The sequence below is a fragment of the Alexandromys fortis genome, unplaced genomic scaffold (genome assembly GCF_014885135.2).
Source record: "Alexandromys fortis isolate MF-2015 unplaced genomic scaffold, M_Fortis_MF-2015_v1.1 scaffold_42, whole genome shotgun sequence".
NCBI lineage: Eukaryota > Metazoa > Chordata > Mammalia > Rodentia > Cricetidae > Alexandromys > Alexandromys fortis.
The window spans coordinates 6,104,045-6,120,709 of record NW_026067934.1 but is presented as its reverse complement, the minus strand read 5'-3'; the positions used below and the strand labels follow the sequence as shown (position 1 = coordinate 6,120,709).

Here is a 16,665-nt window from a genome sequence, read left to right as displayed (position 1 = left end):
CCTAGAAGTCACCATGTATACTAGGCTGGCCTCAAACTCCAAAATACACCTGCCTTTATGCCTCCTGAGAGCTGGGATTACAGGCATGCACCAGTATGCCCACTTTTTAAACTCACTTTTTAAAGTGGGTTTTTTGTTTCTTTTTTTTTCCCAAAACAGTACATGACCAGTTACATGGGAAGAAATTACTAGTGGAACGTTTATACTAATTCTGTCTGTCTCAAAGCATAACAAGTGATAGGAGAGGATCAGGGTTCAATTCTCAGCACCGCATGGCAGATCACAACCATGTAGAACTCCAGTCTCAGGCGACTCAACACCCTCTTCTTGTCTCCATAGGCAACATGTATGCACATGCTGCACATACATACAAGCAGGTAAACCCTTACACACATAAGAAAATGAACTTTTAAAAAAATAAAAGGTTTTATGTTTTTTCTTCTCTCCAGGAACTTCCTGTTGATATAAATTCTTCCTTTTTAAATTATTATTTTATGTGTATTGCCTATGTGTATGTCTCTGTACCACATGCATACCTGATGACGATGACTAGCTCTGAAGGCCAGAAGAGGGTGTCACGTCCCCTGGAACATGAGTTTACAGACAGTGGTAAACTGCCGTGTGTGTGTGTGTGTGTGTGTGTGTGTGTGTGTGTGTGAGAGAGAGAGAGAGAGAGAGAGAGAGAGAGAGAGAGAGAGAGAACACGCATGTGTGCATGTCCTGAAAATTGAACCCAAGTCCCCTAGAAGGGCAGTCAATTCTCTTAACCACTGAACCATCTCTCCAATTTCAGATTATAAATTCTCAAAAACAACATGCTCCTATATGTATGTACTATGTCATTTATTATGGGTACAAGATATAAAATCAATGCTTAGGCAGAAAACAAAATTTTATAAACTCTGTATACCAGGCAAGAAGACATCTAAACCCAAGTAGAGCTGACAAACTCGCAGACTGTAATTCAAATCAGATGGCTATACTAAGCAAGATACTAAAGAAGTAATACAAAGGGGTTGAATTTACATTGGCGGTCAGTTAATTCCAAACCAAACAAAAACCTTCAACATAGATTCTGCCTCAATTCAATTTGGCTATCTGGAAAACAGGAAACGGTAAAAAACTAAGATTACCATTACTATTGAAAAATAATTTAAAGCACTAGTTTTTAAATCTAGTTCTATCCTTCCAATGTTTACACTTGGAAAAAACCCTGTAACCTGGGCTAGAGAGATGGGTTAGTGGTTAAGAGCACTTGCTCTTCTTGCAGACGACCTGAACTCGATTCCCAGCACCCACATTGTGGCTCACAAGCATTCACAGGCACATACACGTTGCACATACAATACATACATACAAGCAAAACTTTCATACACATAAAACCCTAAATCTTTCTACTCATACAACAAAAGAAAAAATTAAATAATCCTCCTTTTCTCATGATACAGTAGCAGTAATAGTTTTTTTAATGTTTAGACACCAAATAGGAGAACAACTTTTAATATTTTTTCCTTCACCTTTTAAATCGTTAACTTTTCAATGTCCTACGTGTTAGAAGAGCAGAACATCGGAAAGTAAGTTTCAGAAACTGAGAGGTAAGCAATAATCATACAGAACTTACACTTGTTTTAACATACATATCAATTAAGGTGTTTTAAAATGAATAAACACAATTAGTGTCCACTTTAAAGTAAAACAAATTATTTTTGGTATCTGGCTAAAACCAAGTAAATTACAGGAAGGAAGTTAGTTGATTTCATTTCTTTGTTCTCTAACATTAAATTTAAGCACATCTATTTTAATATTAAACAAATATTAAAACAAAAAAATCTTCTGGCAAGGGAAGCATATTTAGTTCTAAACCAGTTTAAATTACTGTTATTTAACTATTATTTAACTCACATTTCCCCTCCTGAGATATTCCACCTGTACCCATGAGCTAAAATGGCTTGAAATCCTTTACTCTTAAACTGTAATTCAGAGGAAATCGACCCTTCTTTGTACAATAATTGCCAGTGGTGTCATCAACATGCTAGAAAAAAATTCATATTGGTCAATCAGAGTAGCATTTGACTAACTAGTCCACAAGTGCGGAAAATTATCATCAGGCTATTTGGAACATGTGAAGCCACGAGACTCATTAACGGTGAGAAACTAATGTACCCATCTCCAAAAACTAGATGAGATTAGATAAAGGACAGATCTGCTGCAAGGGCTAGGTTAATCCTCCTCTGAACATGATGGAAGCATTCAACCAAACAGGTTCTGGCCATTTCCTTTTACACGGAGACAGTGACATAAATCAACTTTGAAAGTCCTTTTTTGCTACTTCTTATGCATGAAAATGTGATTCCTGATTGTTTTGCTGAAAAATGAATAATGAAACGTACTTTCCAGACTTGCTGCATGGTTCGATGAGAGAATATTATGAAAGTGCCTGCAGATTAGTGCTCAGCAGAAAGTTAATGTTTATTGTTCAATACCTATTGCTTGTTTCCTACTTAAGAACAACAAACAGACAAACACAATCAACCAGTGTCTAGAGAGATGATTCAGTGGTTAAGAGCACTTGCTGCTTTCCCTGAGGACTCAAGTTCAATTCCCAGCACCGATGTCAGGAGATTTACAACCAGCCTTTAACTTCACCTCCAAGGGACCCAATACCACCGGACTCAGCACCTGCACTCACGTGTACACACCTACATGCAGACACTCATCTACATATAAAAAAAATCAAAAACCAAACTCAATTCACTATATTTAAGATTACTTGTTTACAATTTTTTTAAAAATCAGTGCTATTGGGGCTTAGGAGTTAAGAGCACTTCCTGATCTTGCAGAGGACCCAGGTTCCACTCCCAGAGAGTGGACAACAATGTCACTTCAGTTCCAGGAGATTCAATGCCCACTTTTTAATTTCATGGGCACTAAGCATGCACATAGTACACATACATACATGTAGGTAAAAACAATCATAAAATAAATAAATCTATTTTAAAAAAGAATAGCTTTAAAAAAAAATCAGTGTTGCTCAGTTTATACCAAGTCATCTAGATCAAAACTTTTGGACCAACCCAAGTCTTTAATGTCTCATGGGCACTTATTTTCTTACATTTAATTTTGTCCATGATTGGCCAGAACCTCCCCCTTTTAAAAAGATTTCAAAGAGTAGTCATTATTGAGGATTATCATATGTACATATCACGGGTGCTCGTTATCTCTCCTTCTTACACTTTTGTATAGTTCACGTGCTGACCTCTTCAAAGACTCTAAAGTAAGGCACAGCAGTGTGCTGCTTGCCCCATAGCAGCTAAGTTCTTCACACTATGCTGTCTATCTGTCAGGCCCCTTATATTTTATGTTTCCCTAGTTTTGTTTCCAATGGACAAGTGCAATTTGAGGAGTGTCACTTTGTCACCAATCCAAGTTATTTGGAAGAATGTAATTCAAGCTAATAAAAAAGTGAAATGGAAAGTAAAAATCAGAATTCTTCTGAGATAGGTACAACAGGATTTACACAAAATAAGAGTACATTATTAGTGACAGAGAAATAGGAAGTCAAGAACTCTTACATTGAAATAAACCACAGACTGGCTATTTTTCCTTCTTTTGTTTTAAAGACAAGGTCTCACTATACAACCCTGCCTGGCTTGGAACCCTGGGATCAGCCTGCTCCTGCCTACCAAGTGCTGGCATTAAAGATATATGTTACCATGCCAGGCCTCCAGTAAGCTATTTCCAACATTAAGAAAAAAAATTAAGTGCCCAAATGCCTAACCTACATAGCAAGTTCCATGATAGTCAGAGAAAGATAATAAAGACCCTGTTTCAACAAAGCAAAACTATCTGAAGAGGAAACTGCATCCATACTGGAAACTGTCATGTACATAAGCCTTTCCTTATTGCTATTCCCGAGAAGACAGTGTAACTGTCGCCATAACACTTGCATTATAAGGAGCAATCCAGAAATGACTTCTTGTCCATGGGAGGGTATGTAAAGTTTATATGCAGATTCTGTACTATGCCATTTTGTAGAAGGGATTTTAGGATTCAGACTTTGGTTTAGGGTCTTAAAACTAGTCCCCTTCCCCTAGCACACTACAGGACGCACCGTGGACTCTGCCAAATTTGAGTTATAGAAGGCAGACGTCACAACTAGGCAGCACTGCTGGCGGTTCTTAACTACCTAATCGGCTCACAGGATTTCAAGGAGCTTCAAAGAAAGAAAAAAGTCTGCAGTGACAGCCTTGAGGTCTCACCAGCAGAACGGTGACATTAACGTTTTGTATCCCTCAGTTTCTAAGCTTTGGGAAAACAGGCTCCCTTAAGAAAGCGGTCTAAAGAACAACACTCTTCTTTCAGGAGCTTTAGTGAGGGTTATGTCGCTAGATGGAAACGGTGTCCTAGGGCACTTAATTCCTCAAAAAAGAAAAAAATCACATTTTAGATCCAAAAATAGGTCTTAGAGGTTCCTTCTATAAGCAGTATGAAGAACCTGAAGGTAAAATTCTATAAGCCCAAACAGTCACACAGAAGGTATATCCAGCACACATGACCAGAGCCTATGGTCAGAGATGAGATATTTATCATACAAATATAAAAATACTAAATTTTTGTGTTAAGAAATCACTTCTGATAATAAATAGCAATATCTACTAATATATGGCATTAGTACATTTCTTAAGTAATGCTTTATAGAATTTTCAGCACCCAAAACAGTCATGTTCTTTCCCACATACTAGAAACTACTATTTTCAGAAACTTCTATGTAAATATAGTTACACAACTCAAATTCTCTTGTAATAACATCATGATGGAGAAGTTGGGAAGAGTGACTGATCCCAAGTAGAATTTAGTAGGGAGAGGCATATATAAAAAGGTACTATCAAGACTGGATGGATGGCTCAGTGGTTAAAAACACATATTGTTCTTGCAGAGGACCTGAGTTCAAATCCCTACAACTGCCTGTTTCTCCAGGGGATCTGATACTCCCCAACCTCATACACAGGCATTTATATGTAAAAACATTTAATTAAAAAAGGGAGTTGAATTTTAAATTGTGCACATGTACTAATTGTTTTTTATTTGAGTCTTGCTTTGTAGCCCAGGCTAGCCTACAAATCATGCTCCTGTGTCTGCCTCCCTACAGCTGGGATTACAATGATAGGTCAATCGTATCCAGCTAAAAAATGATTTTAGCATCTTAAAAAAAAAACTGGTTAACCAGGTGGGGGCGTTTGAATTAAAATGCTCCCCTACCCATAGGCTCAAGTCTCAATGCTTGGTCACTGGTTGATGGAACTGTCTGAGAAGGAGGCAGAGGAGGTTTGGCCTTGTTGGAGGAAGTGTGCCTTGGGGGCCCAGCTTTGAGGTTTCAAACACCCATTCCCAGTCAGCACTCTCTGCTGGGTGTTTGTACAAGACATAAGTGTTCAGTTACTGTTCTAGTGCCCTGCCTGCTGCAATATCACCCACCACGAATGCCATGGACTCTAACCCTCTGAAACTGTAAGCCCCAAATAAACTCTTTTATAGGTTGCCTTGGTCACACAGTGCCTTAACATAGCAACAGGAAACTGAGAAACTGAGCATGGTGGCGCACATTCTTGATCCCTGGGCGTGGGAGTTAGAGGCAGGCTGTGAGTTCCAGTCCATCCAGGACTACATGGAGAGACTGTTTTTTAAAAAATAAGGGCTAGAGAGACGGCTCAGCTGTTAAGAACACTTGCTGCTCTTCAGGATCCAGGTTCCCATTCCTGTCAAATAAGTGGCTCATAACTATTCCTAGGGACCTGACACTCTTTTCTGCACTCATACATGTACATAACCTACACACAGATACAGACACACACACACAGAAATGTTATTAAATAAATCTTAAAAAACTACTAGTTATAATATCTATAGCACAGCTACACATTTGTTTTCCTTGTATTTTCTAGAAAAAGTAAAAAATAGGTTCTAAGAATAAAGAGAATGAACTCTGGGACAGGTTGCAAAAGCTAAACCCTTTTAGAATTTTAGAGTAAACATGCATGCATAAACAAAAGAAATGAATTCAGTATGTTAAACCTACACTGCCTCATTTACTGTTTAGTCAGGAGATGCAAACAACTCAAGAACTAGCAACTGAAGTACCAGCACATACATACACATGCACACACACTTTTTTCAGGGAGAGAAAGGGATGAAATCTGTCATTTTCATGATGTTAAGTAAAACAGGCCAAAGACAGAAAGACAGATGTCTATGTGGAACTTCAAAAGTTGACCTCACTGATGCAGAATCGCGAAAGCTGGAGAGAGGATGTGGAAGGTGGGACCGCACACCATCACAGTAAAAAGAGAACTTAGCACTGGTGCCCTACTGTTATAGTAGGAGGACTACAGAAACAATGTACTATGTACCTCAAAAAAAAAGCTAGGACTGTTTTTAATCAGAAAGAAATTATAAACATTCAAAGCGATGTTTATTTGATGCGTATCCTGACTTGAACTTTGCACATTATATATATACAACTACTAAACAGAGTTCTCCATAAATAGTAAATTAAAAACACAAGCTATAGCCTGGCATGGTGGTGCACACCTTTAATCCCAGAACTCAGGAAGTGGGAGGCCAACACGATCTATGTAGTGAGTTCCAGGCCTGTCAGAGCTACAAAGGAGACCCTGACTCTAAATAAATAAGTAAACAAATAAAATATGAACAAACCAAAAAAAAAACAAAATTCAACCCCAATGTTTTCCAACTTCATTAAATCATGGAATATATTTCCCAACTGTGACTATGTGGAACACAAATTTTCTTCTAGTTTTTAGTAGTACGTGAAATCCCAAACTAAAAGTTTTCAGTCTAAAACAAACAGCTTCAGTTAGTGTAGACAATTACTCCTCTCCCAGTGTAGACTATTAAATCCTCCAGGTAAGTGGCATATAATCCTACTAAGATACCATCCACGTTTCTATTGCACGTTAAACACTGGTCATTAAATACAAGAGAAAATGTGTATATGTGTACAAAACAGACAAATACACATAGCTGTAGATAGATACTTAATAGCACAGCCAAGGAATTTTTATTATAGTTAACTTGTGAATAAAGGAGCAACTAAGAACCTGAAAGAACTTTTGTTTAAAAAATGTCTATAACTGTATTAGAACTAAAAAGCTTACAGCACATCTTCATATGAAATAAGTCAATTTTATACACAGATTGAACTAATTTGTTTAAAAATTGTGATTCTCACTTTGATTTACTACCTGAGCCACTATTACATAACTATAACTAAGAATAATGTAAGAATTACATATTCATCAAGACTTAAAGAAAAAACACAAACACATTAGCCTTAGTTCCTTAATTCCCTTATAAAATCGTTTAAATCTTTATTATTCATTTATTTCATGTATGTGTATGGTGGGGTATAAGGTCAGAAAATGACCTAAGGAAAGTGGTCCTCTCCTTCCATGTGTGTCTCAGCATGGATACTCAGGCAGGTCATCAGGCTTGGTGACAAGCTCCTTTATCCATCCAATAATCTTTCTGCCCCTCCTCATAAAATTATTATTTACAGCATATTCCTAAATGGCTATTAATAATATGATACTCTTAAGCTAGAAATACTCTGTATACGCCCTAAAATTTTTAAGCATTTAAAAATGTAACAAAAATGTTAATCTTTCAAAAAATGGTATTATTTTTGCACAAGTCTAGCAAAACCTTATTATTTTAGTCTTAATTCATCTTAATGTTTTATTCATTTTGAGGTCATCATTTGCCGCTATTCTCCCCCAAGGCTAACCAGCAAGTCCTTATCCCCTCTATGCGAATACTGAACCTCCACAAAAATTCCTACTTGCTACAACACAACCAACAACCCCAGAGTGCACTTCACTTACTATTTGGTTAAGTATATAATGAAACCACAATTCAAAAACATCTTTGTCAGTTTTTACACAACAATAAAAAGAAAACTGACACTGTAGCATGTGACTATCAATAACCAAGATGTAGGTAGGACTAGACCTTGGTAACTAATAATTTAGAATAAATGAAGAAAACGCCCAGGGTCTACCTCAACTAGCTGGAACTAGAACAAGTGGTGAGACTGGAATGCAGAAGAAACATTTAAAAATACACAATGGGAGTGGACTGACACTTTAAGTGATCTGCTACTGTCAACAGATCAGGACCTCTTTAAAGGCTTACCGTAACGACAGAATCTTTAACATTTCATGTAACATTTCAATTTTGCTTGTTTTCCCTAGTGTCAATTCTAGAAGACCTGATAATTATTTGGATGGAACTCTGGTAGTTTAACGGAAAGGTAACGATGAGATACATTTTTTTTAATTTGTCAAAAACTGGTAAACGTATCACAGAATTGCTAAAACACTTTTACCAACCCCGTTGCAAAAGCACTCTAGCTGGCTGGAAACATCCCCTTCTCTCAAACAACATACAACAAACTGCTTTCTCAAAGTCTATAGTAACAGTGACTAACGCAAACCTTTTAAACTGTTTTTCAAACTAACAATTTCCTACTCCTGATAAATATTTCGATCAAATACAATTAAACAGTTAAGGAAAGAATGTACAATTCTAAAAAGTACCTTTAAACGCAGTCTTCTTAATCAAAGGAGGTGTGACAACCAACGCAACCCAAGAAAAATTAACCTTAGTCAGCCAACCAAACTCGCAAAATGTCTCCTAACAAGTCTCCTTTAAACAACCATACACAAAAATACCGTGCTTACTTACACCCACTACAAGCAGCTCATTAATAGAGAGACTAGTTATGTTCGGAGATCAAGGTGCAACTCTCATCTCACAAACCTCCCCAGATAACTACATCATCCAGGCAAAACCGAACATTATTTTTGCTAAAGCAGGAATCCAACCCCGGGAAGCCTCAACCCTTAGACAATGGTGGTTACCAGACAGCGCAGCACAGTTGGGTCCAAATGACACATTTCACTAGGCCTTGGTCACAACACATGCGCGCGCGCGAGAGTCTACAGACGGATACACACACGATCCCAAGGGGCCGGTTCCACCACAGGGGTGCTCAAACCCACCAGGAGACAGAGGGGAGCACCGCGGTGTAGTGGGGAGGATAGATGAGGGGAACGACACAGCGGAAGGGTAACTGCACTGCACACGAGGGAGGGGGCTGGAAATGGCCGCTGGCTTCTATATTTATTTATTTAAAGGTATTGATTTAACGGGTCCTTCCCAGGGGCTCCGTAACTAAAGGCAAACTGCGCAGCAAACATCGTGGGGTTGGAAATGGACCCGCTGCTCCCCCTGCCCCATGACCTGAAGCGGGGGGCACACAAGTTCCCTCGCCAGCGGACCACTCGGGCGCCCCTCTCCCCCTCCTCCAGGGCAAGGGGGAGCCCACAGAGAAGGGGAAAAAACAAGTTCCCCAGCCAGCCTCACCGCCCCACGCTGCCGGCTGTCCCCCCCACCTACCACAAGAAAGGGGGAGCCCAGATCAGCCAGGCGGCAAAAAGGGGGAGAAAAATCCCACCCTTTGCCCGCCCCCGGCCGCCAACAGACTCCGGTGGGGTGGGTGAGCCAGCCGGGAAGCCCCAAGGAGGGGTGGGGACGGAGAGTGCCGGCCCCGAAACCAAACAAAGCGCGGCCTGAGCCGCAGCCCGGGCGAATCGCGCAGCCGCGGCTTTTCCTGCCGGGCCAGGCCGGGCCCAAGCCGGGCCCAGGCGAACACTGCGGCACGGTGGGACCCGCCTCCGCTCGGCCTCCGTCTCCCACCCCCGGCGCGCCGCCGCCCCCGCCCGCCTGCCCGGCCCTGAGCGCGGCCTTACCCCTCTCGCCGGCGTTGTTCCGCTCCTGAGGCGGCGGCGGAGGCGGTGGTGGCGGCGGCGGCGGGGGCTGCTGCTGCGGCGGCGGCGGAGGCTGCTGCTGCTGTGGCTGCGGCGGAGGCTGCTGGGGCGGCTGCGGCGGCTGCTGTTGCTGCTGCTGCTGGGGCGGCTGCGGCGGCGGCTGCTGCGGGGGCTGCTGCTGCTGTTGCTGCACCGGGCGCGGCCGCGACACTCGCCTGGGTCTCCGGTTGGCGGCTCGGACGGAGTTCATTTGCCGGGCTGAGGTGGCGGCGTTGGCGGAGGGACACACACACTCACACACACACTCTCTCTCACACTCACCGCGAGCTCCGGGTACCGGGGAAGAGGGGGGGTGGGGAGCGGGAAAGAGCAGGGACGGACGGAGGGACGGGGGGGGGGCCCGGGGCGGGCGTGAGCCCCCGGGTCCGCGAGGAGGCCGGGGGCACAGCCGGAGCTCGAGCGAGGCCGGTCGGCCAGGCCTGGCGCACGGGCAAGGCCGAGGCCGCCGGGCGGGGCGGCCGCGAGGGACGCAGACAGAAAGACGGGCCGGGCGAGAGAAAGAAAGAAAGGGCGTCCGTCCGCCTGGGGAGCCCGAGGCGAAGCGCGGCGGCGTCTGCGGCCGAGCAGACGAGCCGGGCCCGCCGACTCCCGAGCGGCGTCTCCGGCGGCGGGGGGAGTGGGCGGGCGATCCCGGAGAGGGAGAGCGGGGCGGGAGCGCGCGGGGGGCGCCGGGCGCCTCCGTTCCTCTTCCTCCCCCCACACCCCCTGATAGAGCGCCCTGCGAGGAATTTTCTCTTTCTTCGGCCTCTTCTCTCCTCCGCCCCCCCCCCCCTCAGCGAAGGGGAAATGAGTGTAAAGGGAGGAGATAGGGGCAAAAAGAGGCGTCGTCGTTCCTCCTTAAAGGAGCCTTTCCTCCTCAGCCCCAGCGCCGCCGCCGCCGCTGCTGCTGCACCGTGGCAGGAGGAGCCATTGACACCGCCGGAGCCTCCACTCTAACCCAGTCGGTCCCTCCCCACCGTGGGGCTGGCCTGGGGGCGCGGGGGAGGGCCGCGGGGGCGGCGGGGGAGGGGAGGGGGCGGGGCCAGGGGCGGGGATTCCGGCGGGGCAGGACCAATGGGGAGCGCCCGTGCAGCCTCCGGGCCAATGGAGCCTCCTCTCTTATCGCGAAGTCCCTTCCTCCAACGCCCTGTTTCCTCTCTCGGGTTTCCTCCTTCCCCCCGCGGAGGTGGAGGAAAGAGGAAAGGGGGAGTGTGGCAGGGCGGGTGATAATGGGGAGGTATCAGGGCATATAATGGAGCTGGGGGTAGGCGAAGGAGCGCCGGTACGCAGCGAAGATTCTAGGAGAGGAGGTGCTCGGAAGAAAGGGCGGGGGCTGCTGATGTAATTGGGAGAAGTGATTAATCTTGCATTTTGCCGTTTCAGCCTCCCTTCACCCCAGCCTTCACCTGGGTTTCTTAAACGGAAAGTGGAGTGGAGTGAGGGAGTCAGTCTTTGGTAACTCGGGATTTCTGTGCTCGGTAGGTTCTAACTCTGAGCTGTAGGGAGCGCTCCAGGTTCTGTGCCCATGAAACCAGCTGGGGGTATTTGCAAACCTTAGAGATGTGTTTTCGCCGAGCTTAAAGTTTGGAGTCGGTTCCAGTGTCTGTTAACCCAAACCAGAATGTTTTAGATCTTGGCCAGCTAGTTTGCTTTGATTTTTGGAAAAGTGATCTACATAATGTTCCGGAAGAAATAAATGTGTGGAGGTTGTGATCGTGACTATTTCATTGTTTTATTTTTTTAGGGCCCACACACTCAAAAAGAGAAACTCCCAAGAGGAATTACTTTTGTATCTGTATCTGGTCCCGTTAGCATAATCTCTCCCCAAGGAGATCGCGTTTCTATTCCCAGGCTGCCACTGTGATGGCTGAAAACGCACTCCTCTCGCTATTTATTCGTTATAGCACAGCTAGCTAGTGGTTCACTTCTGGATTCCCATCTTTTCAGAGCTTTCAGTGATTTCCTGCTTGAATTTCATTGACTGCTCTCTAGGCTTAAGATAGATAAGACATCACAAAGCTTGATAAAAGCCAGACCGAGAGAGAGAAACGTGAATTCTGAGAGAAGCACCAGGAGAGCAGTAAGCCAGTGTTGTGCTGTGTGAGCCCCAGAGTTCTTAGGTGACTCTAGGCAAATCACCTTTCTGGATAGCAGACATCTCTCCTGCCGTTTAAATAAAACTTTATCATATGATATACAATTGTTTTTCTTTCTTTCTTTGGGGGGAGTATGGTGATTTTTTGAGATGTTCTATTTTTAAGTCAGGAAAATGAAGACTTGTGAACAATCATTTCAAAACCTGTATGTGAAGACAGTTATTTGAAAAACATTTTGAAGAAAGATGGCTCATTCCTTAAGAGCACTGATTGCCCTTCCAGAGGATCCACGTTCAACACAGCACCCACATGGCAGCTCACAACTGTCTGTAACTCCAGTTCCAGGGCATCTGTCAGCATCTTCTGGTCTCTGAAAGCACCAGGGATGTGTGTGGTGCACAGATACGCAAACAAAACACCCATACACTTAAACTTAATTTTTTTAAAAGATTTATTTATTGTGTATACAACATTCTGCCTCCATGTATGCCCACAGAGCAGAAGAGGGCACCAGATCTCTTTACAGATAGATGGCTGTGAGCCACCATGTGGTTGCTGGGAATTGAACTCAGGACCTCTGGAAGAGCAGCCAGTGCTTTTAACCTCTGAGCCATCTCTCCAGTCCCTTTAAACTTAATTTTTAATTATAAAAAAAAAAGCTTGAGTCGTGCACGAGCAGATCATGCCTATAATCTCAGAATTCTGAAGACCGAAACAAAAGGATGGCAATTTCTAGGCCGTCCTGAACTGTATATATATATATATCCAGGCTCATCTCTAAGCAAATATGCAAATAAGCATTAAAAATGTTATGGTTGTTAACTAGGTGAAAATAAACATTGGTTTTAGGTTTAAATAAACATTGAGGGAAGAGTTTTAAAAGTATGGGAAAATAGCATTATTGTGTCCATATCCTGATTACTTTAAAAATTTATAGTTGGCCAGTGGTTGTGCATGCCCTTAAATCCCAGCACTTAGGAGGCAGAGGCAGGCAGATCTCTGAGTTTACAGAGAAAGTTCAGGACTGGCTCCATAGCTACTGAGAAACCCTGTCTGGTAAAAACAAAACAAACAGAAAAGAAACACCCCTCCTTCCTTCCAGACAGGCTCTTAGATGACCTGGTCCTTACTTTGTAAAACCAAGCTGGTCCTGAACTCAAAAAGATCTATTTCTGCCTCTCAAATACTAAGGACATGTGCCATATACTGCTCGCCAAGGAACTCTGTTTCCTAATAAACAGTGACTGAGGAATAGGGAGGTTTACACGCAGGAGGAAAGGATGGATGTCTATACCCCAAGTGCCACACCATGTATTATTGTTCTCTAGTGTGGCCCCTTGGTAAAACTGGTAGTTTCTATCATTTTTGAGATATTATGTGATTTCCTTTCATTGTAATTCATTTGGAGGTGTTTGTCACTCTCCTCCCTCCCCCACACTACAGTGTCTGTATTGAACTCAAGGCTTCACGGATCCGGTCACCCTCAGAGTGGCACTTTGTCTTCTTGCTGAAACACATCATCACTTCTGGACTTCTCAAATTCCCCATGCCTTGATGAGGCAGGAGACTTGCTTTGTGCTTCTGGGGCCACCTCTTCCAACATGGCATTGTTCTCCCTGCATCATGTTGAACACACTTAGAGGCTGATAGTGCACTCAAAGAGGCTTTGGCCTTTTGCAGGCATGCCCAGAAAAGCAACCCTTTATCTGAGGCTTCTTGAATATCCATATGTATGTGCATCTGTCAGCTCCTCACATCCAACTTATCTTTCCACCAGGAGAGGGCACAGAAAGTGAATTAGCTCTTAGCTCTCCCCTGGCCCCTTGCCTTCTTTTCCTCATTTTCCTGAGTGACAAAGAATGGATTTCTTTTCTTTTGGAAACAATCCTTATGTACTAGATTTTTTTTTAAGGTATGATCTCTGTTGCAGTTCAGGTTGGCCTTGAACTTACATCCTTCCTGCCTGAACCTTGGCAGTATTGAGAGCACTGGCACCTCTTCCTCCATGAGGTGGCATTTGCTCTGCTCCGTGTCCTAGCTGAAATGTGTGAGAGAAACTAGCTTAACAATAATAGATCTTTGGGGAAATATTTTTTTAAAGTATCTATTCCCATGTCACTGGTTTAAACATATTTTTAGTTTATTTCATGGAATTAAGTCTTGTTTGTACACCAGTGTTCAAAAATATCTTAAAATTATGGAGCTCAGAGTTTTTAGGGTGGGCTTTGGAGACCATTTCATCTCATTTCTGTATTCGACAGACTGCGAAACTAAAGTCCAGAGACATGAGGTGACCAAACCATACCCCATTAAGTACTCAGCAACAGACCCACTATCTCCTCCATTCACAGCTATTACAAACATTTAATGGTTCTCATGAAAACCTAAAACATTCCAGAGGGGTTTCATCCATCGCCAGGCCTGTGTATATTAGCAACTGATCCTGACAGTTGCTATAGGAGTTGTCAATGAGCTGGGCATGATAGCTCACATCTTTAATCTCACCACTCAGGAAGCTGAGGTGGGAGGATTGTTGTGAGTTCAAGACCACTGTGTGCGCTACACCCTGTTTTGTGTGGGTGGTATATAGGCAGGTGTGCTGTGCTCCAGCGTGCTCACACACAAAGGCCTGAGGAAGATAGCAGGTGGCCTGCTTTACCGCTGTGCCTTTCCCTTTGAGGCAGGGTCTCTCTCACAAGCTGGTGGCCAGCAGGCCCAAGTGCTCTAACTGCTGTACCTGCCTCCCATAGCACTAGGGCTACATGTGGGTGCATGAAGTGAACCCATGTATTTACACGGGTGCTGGGATTCAAATTCAGGTTCTCATTTTTCTCAACTCTCTTACCTACTGAACCAAATCCCCTGGGGTGTTTGTTTGGTTGGTTGATTTTTGGTTTTGTTTTTCCAGACACTGTTATTAGGTGGCGGGAAAGAGAGGGAAATGTAAAGGGGGTTTTCACCTGGGGTGGCAGTCTTCAGGAATTACTTCAGTAGCACTTAGTATGATCTCAGAGGACTGAATTCCCTCAGGGTTCGCTCCATCTTCAAGAACATTTGTGTTTGTTTTTCTCAGCTAATTACTAGTGTTTAACAGGTTAACATACTTAAAATTATTTGCTTATGAAACCTCTCACAATAGGAGTGTAGAAAAAGAAGCCCTTTAATCATTTTAATACCTGGCAGGTGATATTTATTGTAATTTTTAAATCATAATTTCTGCCGTTTCTAAGGTTCAGCTTCTCTTTCCCTGTCAGCTGCCATCAAGTCCCAAGGCATCAGCACTCAGTTGGTTACATAAGACACCCCAAAGCCTCTCGCTCCTTTTATGTCATTGAAGAAATTAGTTTGATCTGAATATAGTTTCCCTACAGGAATAACCAGCACTAAGATATCCGTGTTGGAGTATGAATGACTTATTTCACTAAGCTTCAGAAAGTCATTCTTTAGTGTGTGCTCAGATAGTGCTTTATTGGGTAGTAAAAATTAACTTGGAACAAGGCTTTAAATGTCTGTCTACATGGAAAAGCCTGGTGACCTCCATCCAGCTATACTTACTCTAGAGGTCATCTTTAAAGAATTGCAGAATAGCTTCAGTGCCCTTCCCCAAAGAATAATGTAGCCAGCACAGTATGAGAAATTAATTATGTTCAAGATTTAGGGTGGATTGTGGTCCATATTTATACATCTTTATATTTCACTTTTAAAAGGGAGAACTCAGTTTCTCAATGTTGAGAAGACTAGGTCAAAGTTCTGTATGGAAGTTGTCCTATGGAAGGCCTAGGGGGTGACAGAAACTAAACGGCCACAGTTGTGAGGGACAAGGTCACAGAAGTGCAGTCACTGGCTGGATGACCTTGGGCAAATCCCTTAGCCTCTCTGGGCTTGTGTCTACGTTTGCAAAATGAGGGTGGGGAGTTATGATAATAGTTCTCATTGTGCAGGGTTATCACAAGGACTAAAGAAATTAGTGTTTATTAAAAAAGAGTGTGCTTCTCTCAAAAAAACAAAAAAAAAAGAGTGTGCTTCAACCAGTGCCTAATGCATAGTAGACATTCAGTCTCTGGTTAATCATTGCTGCTGAGGGTGAGTTTATGTCACACATTATCTGACCAGTGTTAAGATTCTGTGTACACTTGGGCAGTGGTGGCGCACACCTTTAATCCCAGCAGGAGGCAGAGGCAGGTGGATCTCTGTGAGTTTGAGGCCAATGTGGTCTACAAGAGCTAGTTCCAGGACAGGCTCCAAAAGCTACAGAGAAACCGTCTCGAAAAACAAACAAACAAAAACTAACCAAACAAAAGATTACATGTAAATGGGAGGGGGGGGCATAGGGAATAGGTATGTTCTTGTAAGGAAATGTAACTAGAAAATTAATGTTATAAGAATTTTTAAAATGTATTTTATTTATTTTTTTATTGTACATGTGCATTTGTGTTTTTTAAAGTTATTTATTTATTATGTATAGTGTTCTGCCTGCATGTATGCCTGCAGGCCAGAAGAGGGCACCAGATCTCATTCTAGATGGTTGTGAGTTACAGTGTGGTTGCTGGGAACTGAACTGAGGTCCTCTGGAAGAGCAATCACTGCTCTTCTGAGCCATCTCTCCAGCCCTGAGAATTTTTTTTAAGTATAAGAAAGACATAAAAGAAAGAGGTAGGGCAGCTATAGGCATGAACCTGACG

The 16,665-nt window shown here is 43.3% G+C and overlaps 1 protein-coding gene across 3 annotated transcripts in view; it reads right to left on the bottom strand.

The window, feature by feature from the left end:
* The window catches only part of Fbxo11 (F-box protein 11), a 77,047-nt gene extending 66,810 nt beyond the window's left edge, over nt 1-10,237 (bottom strand). For all 3 annotated transcript variants that reach the window (XM_050145972.1, XM_050145973.1, XM_050145974.1), the window contains exon 1: nt 9,831-10,237. In XM_050145972.1, coding sequence (XP_050001929.1) covers nt 9,831-10,098 — 268 coding nt within the window. In that variant the 5' untranslated portion in view covers nt 10,099-10,237. The remainder of the gene's footprint in view (nt 1-9,830) is intronic.
* Between the last annotated feature and the right edge of the window lie 6,428 nt (nt 10,238-16,665).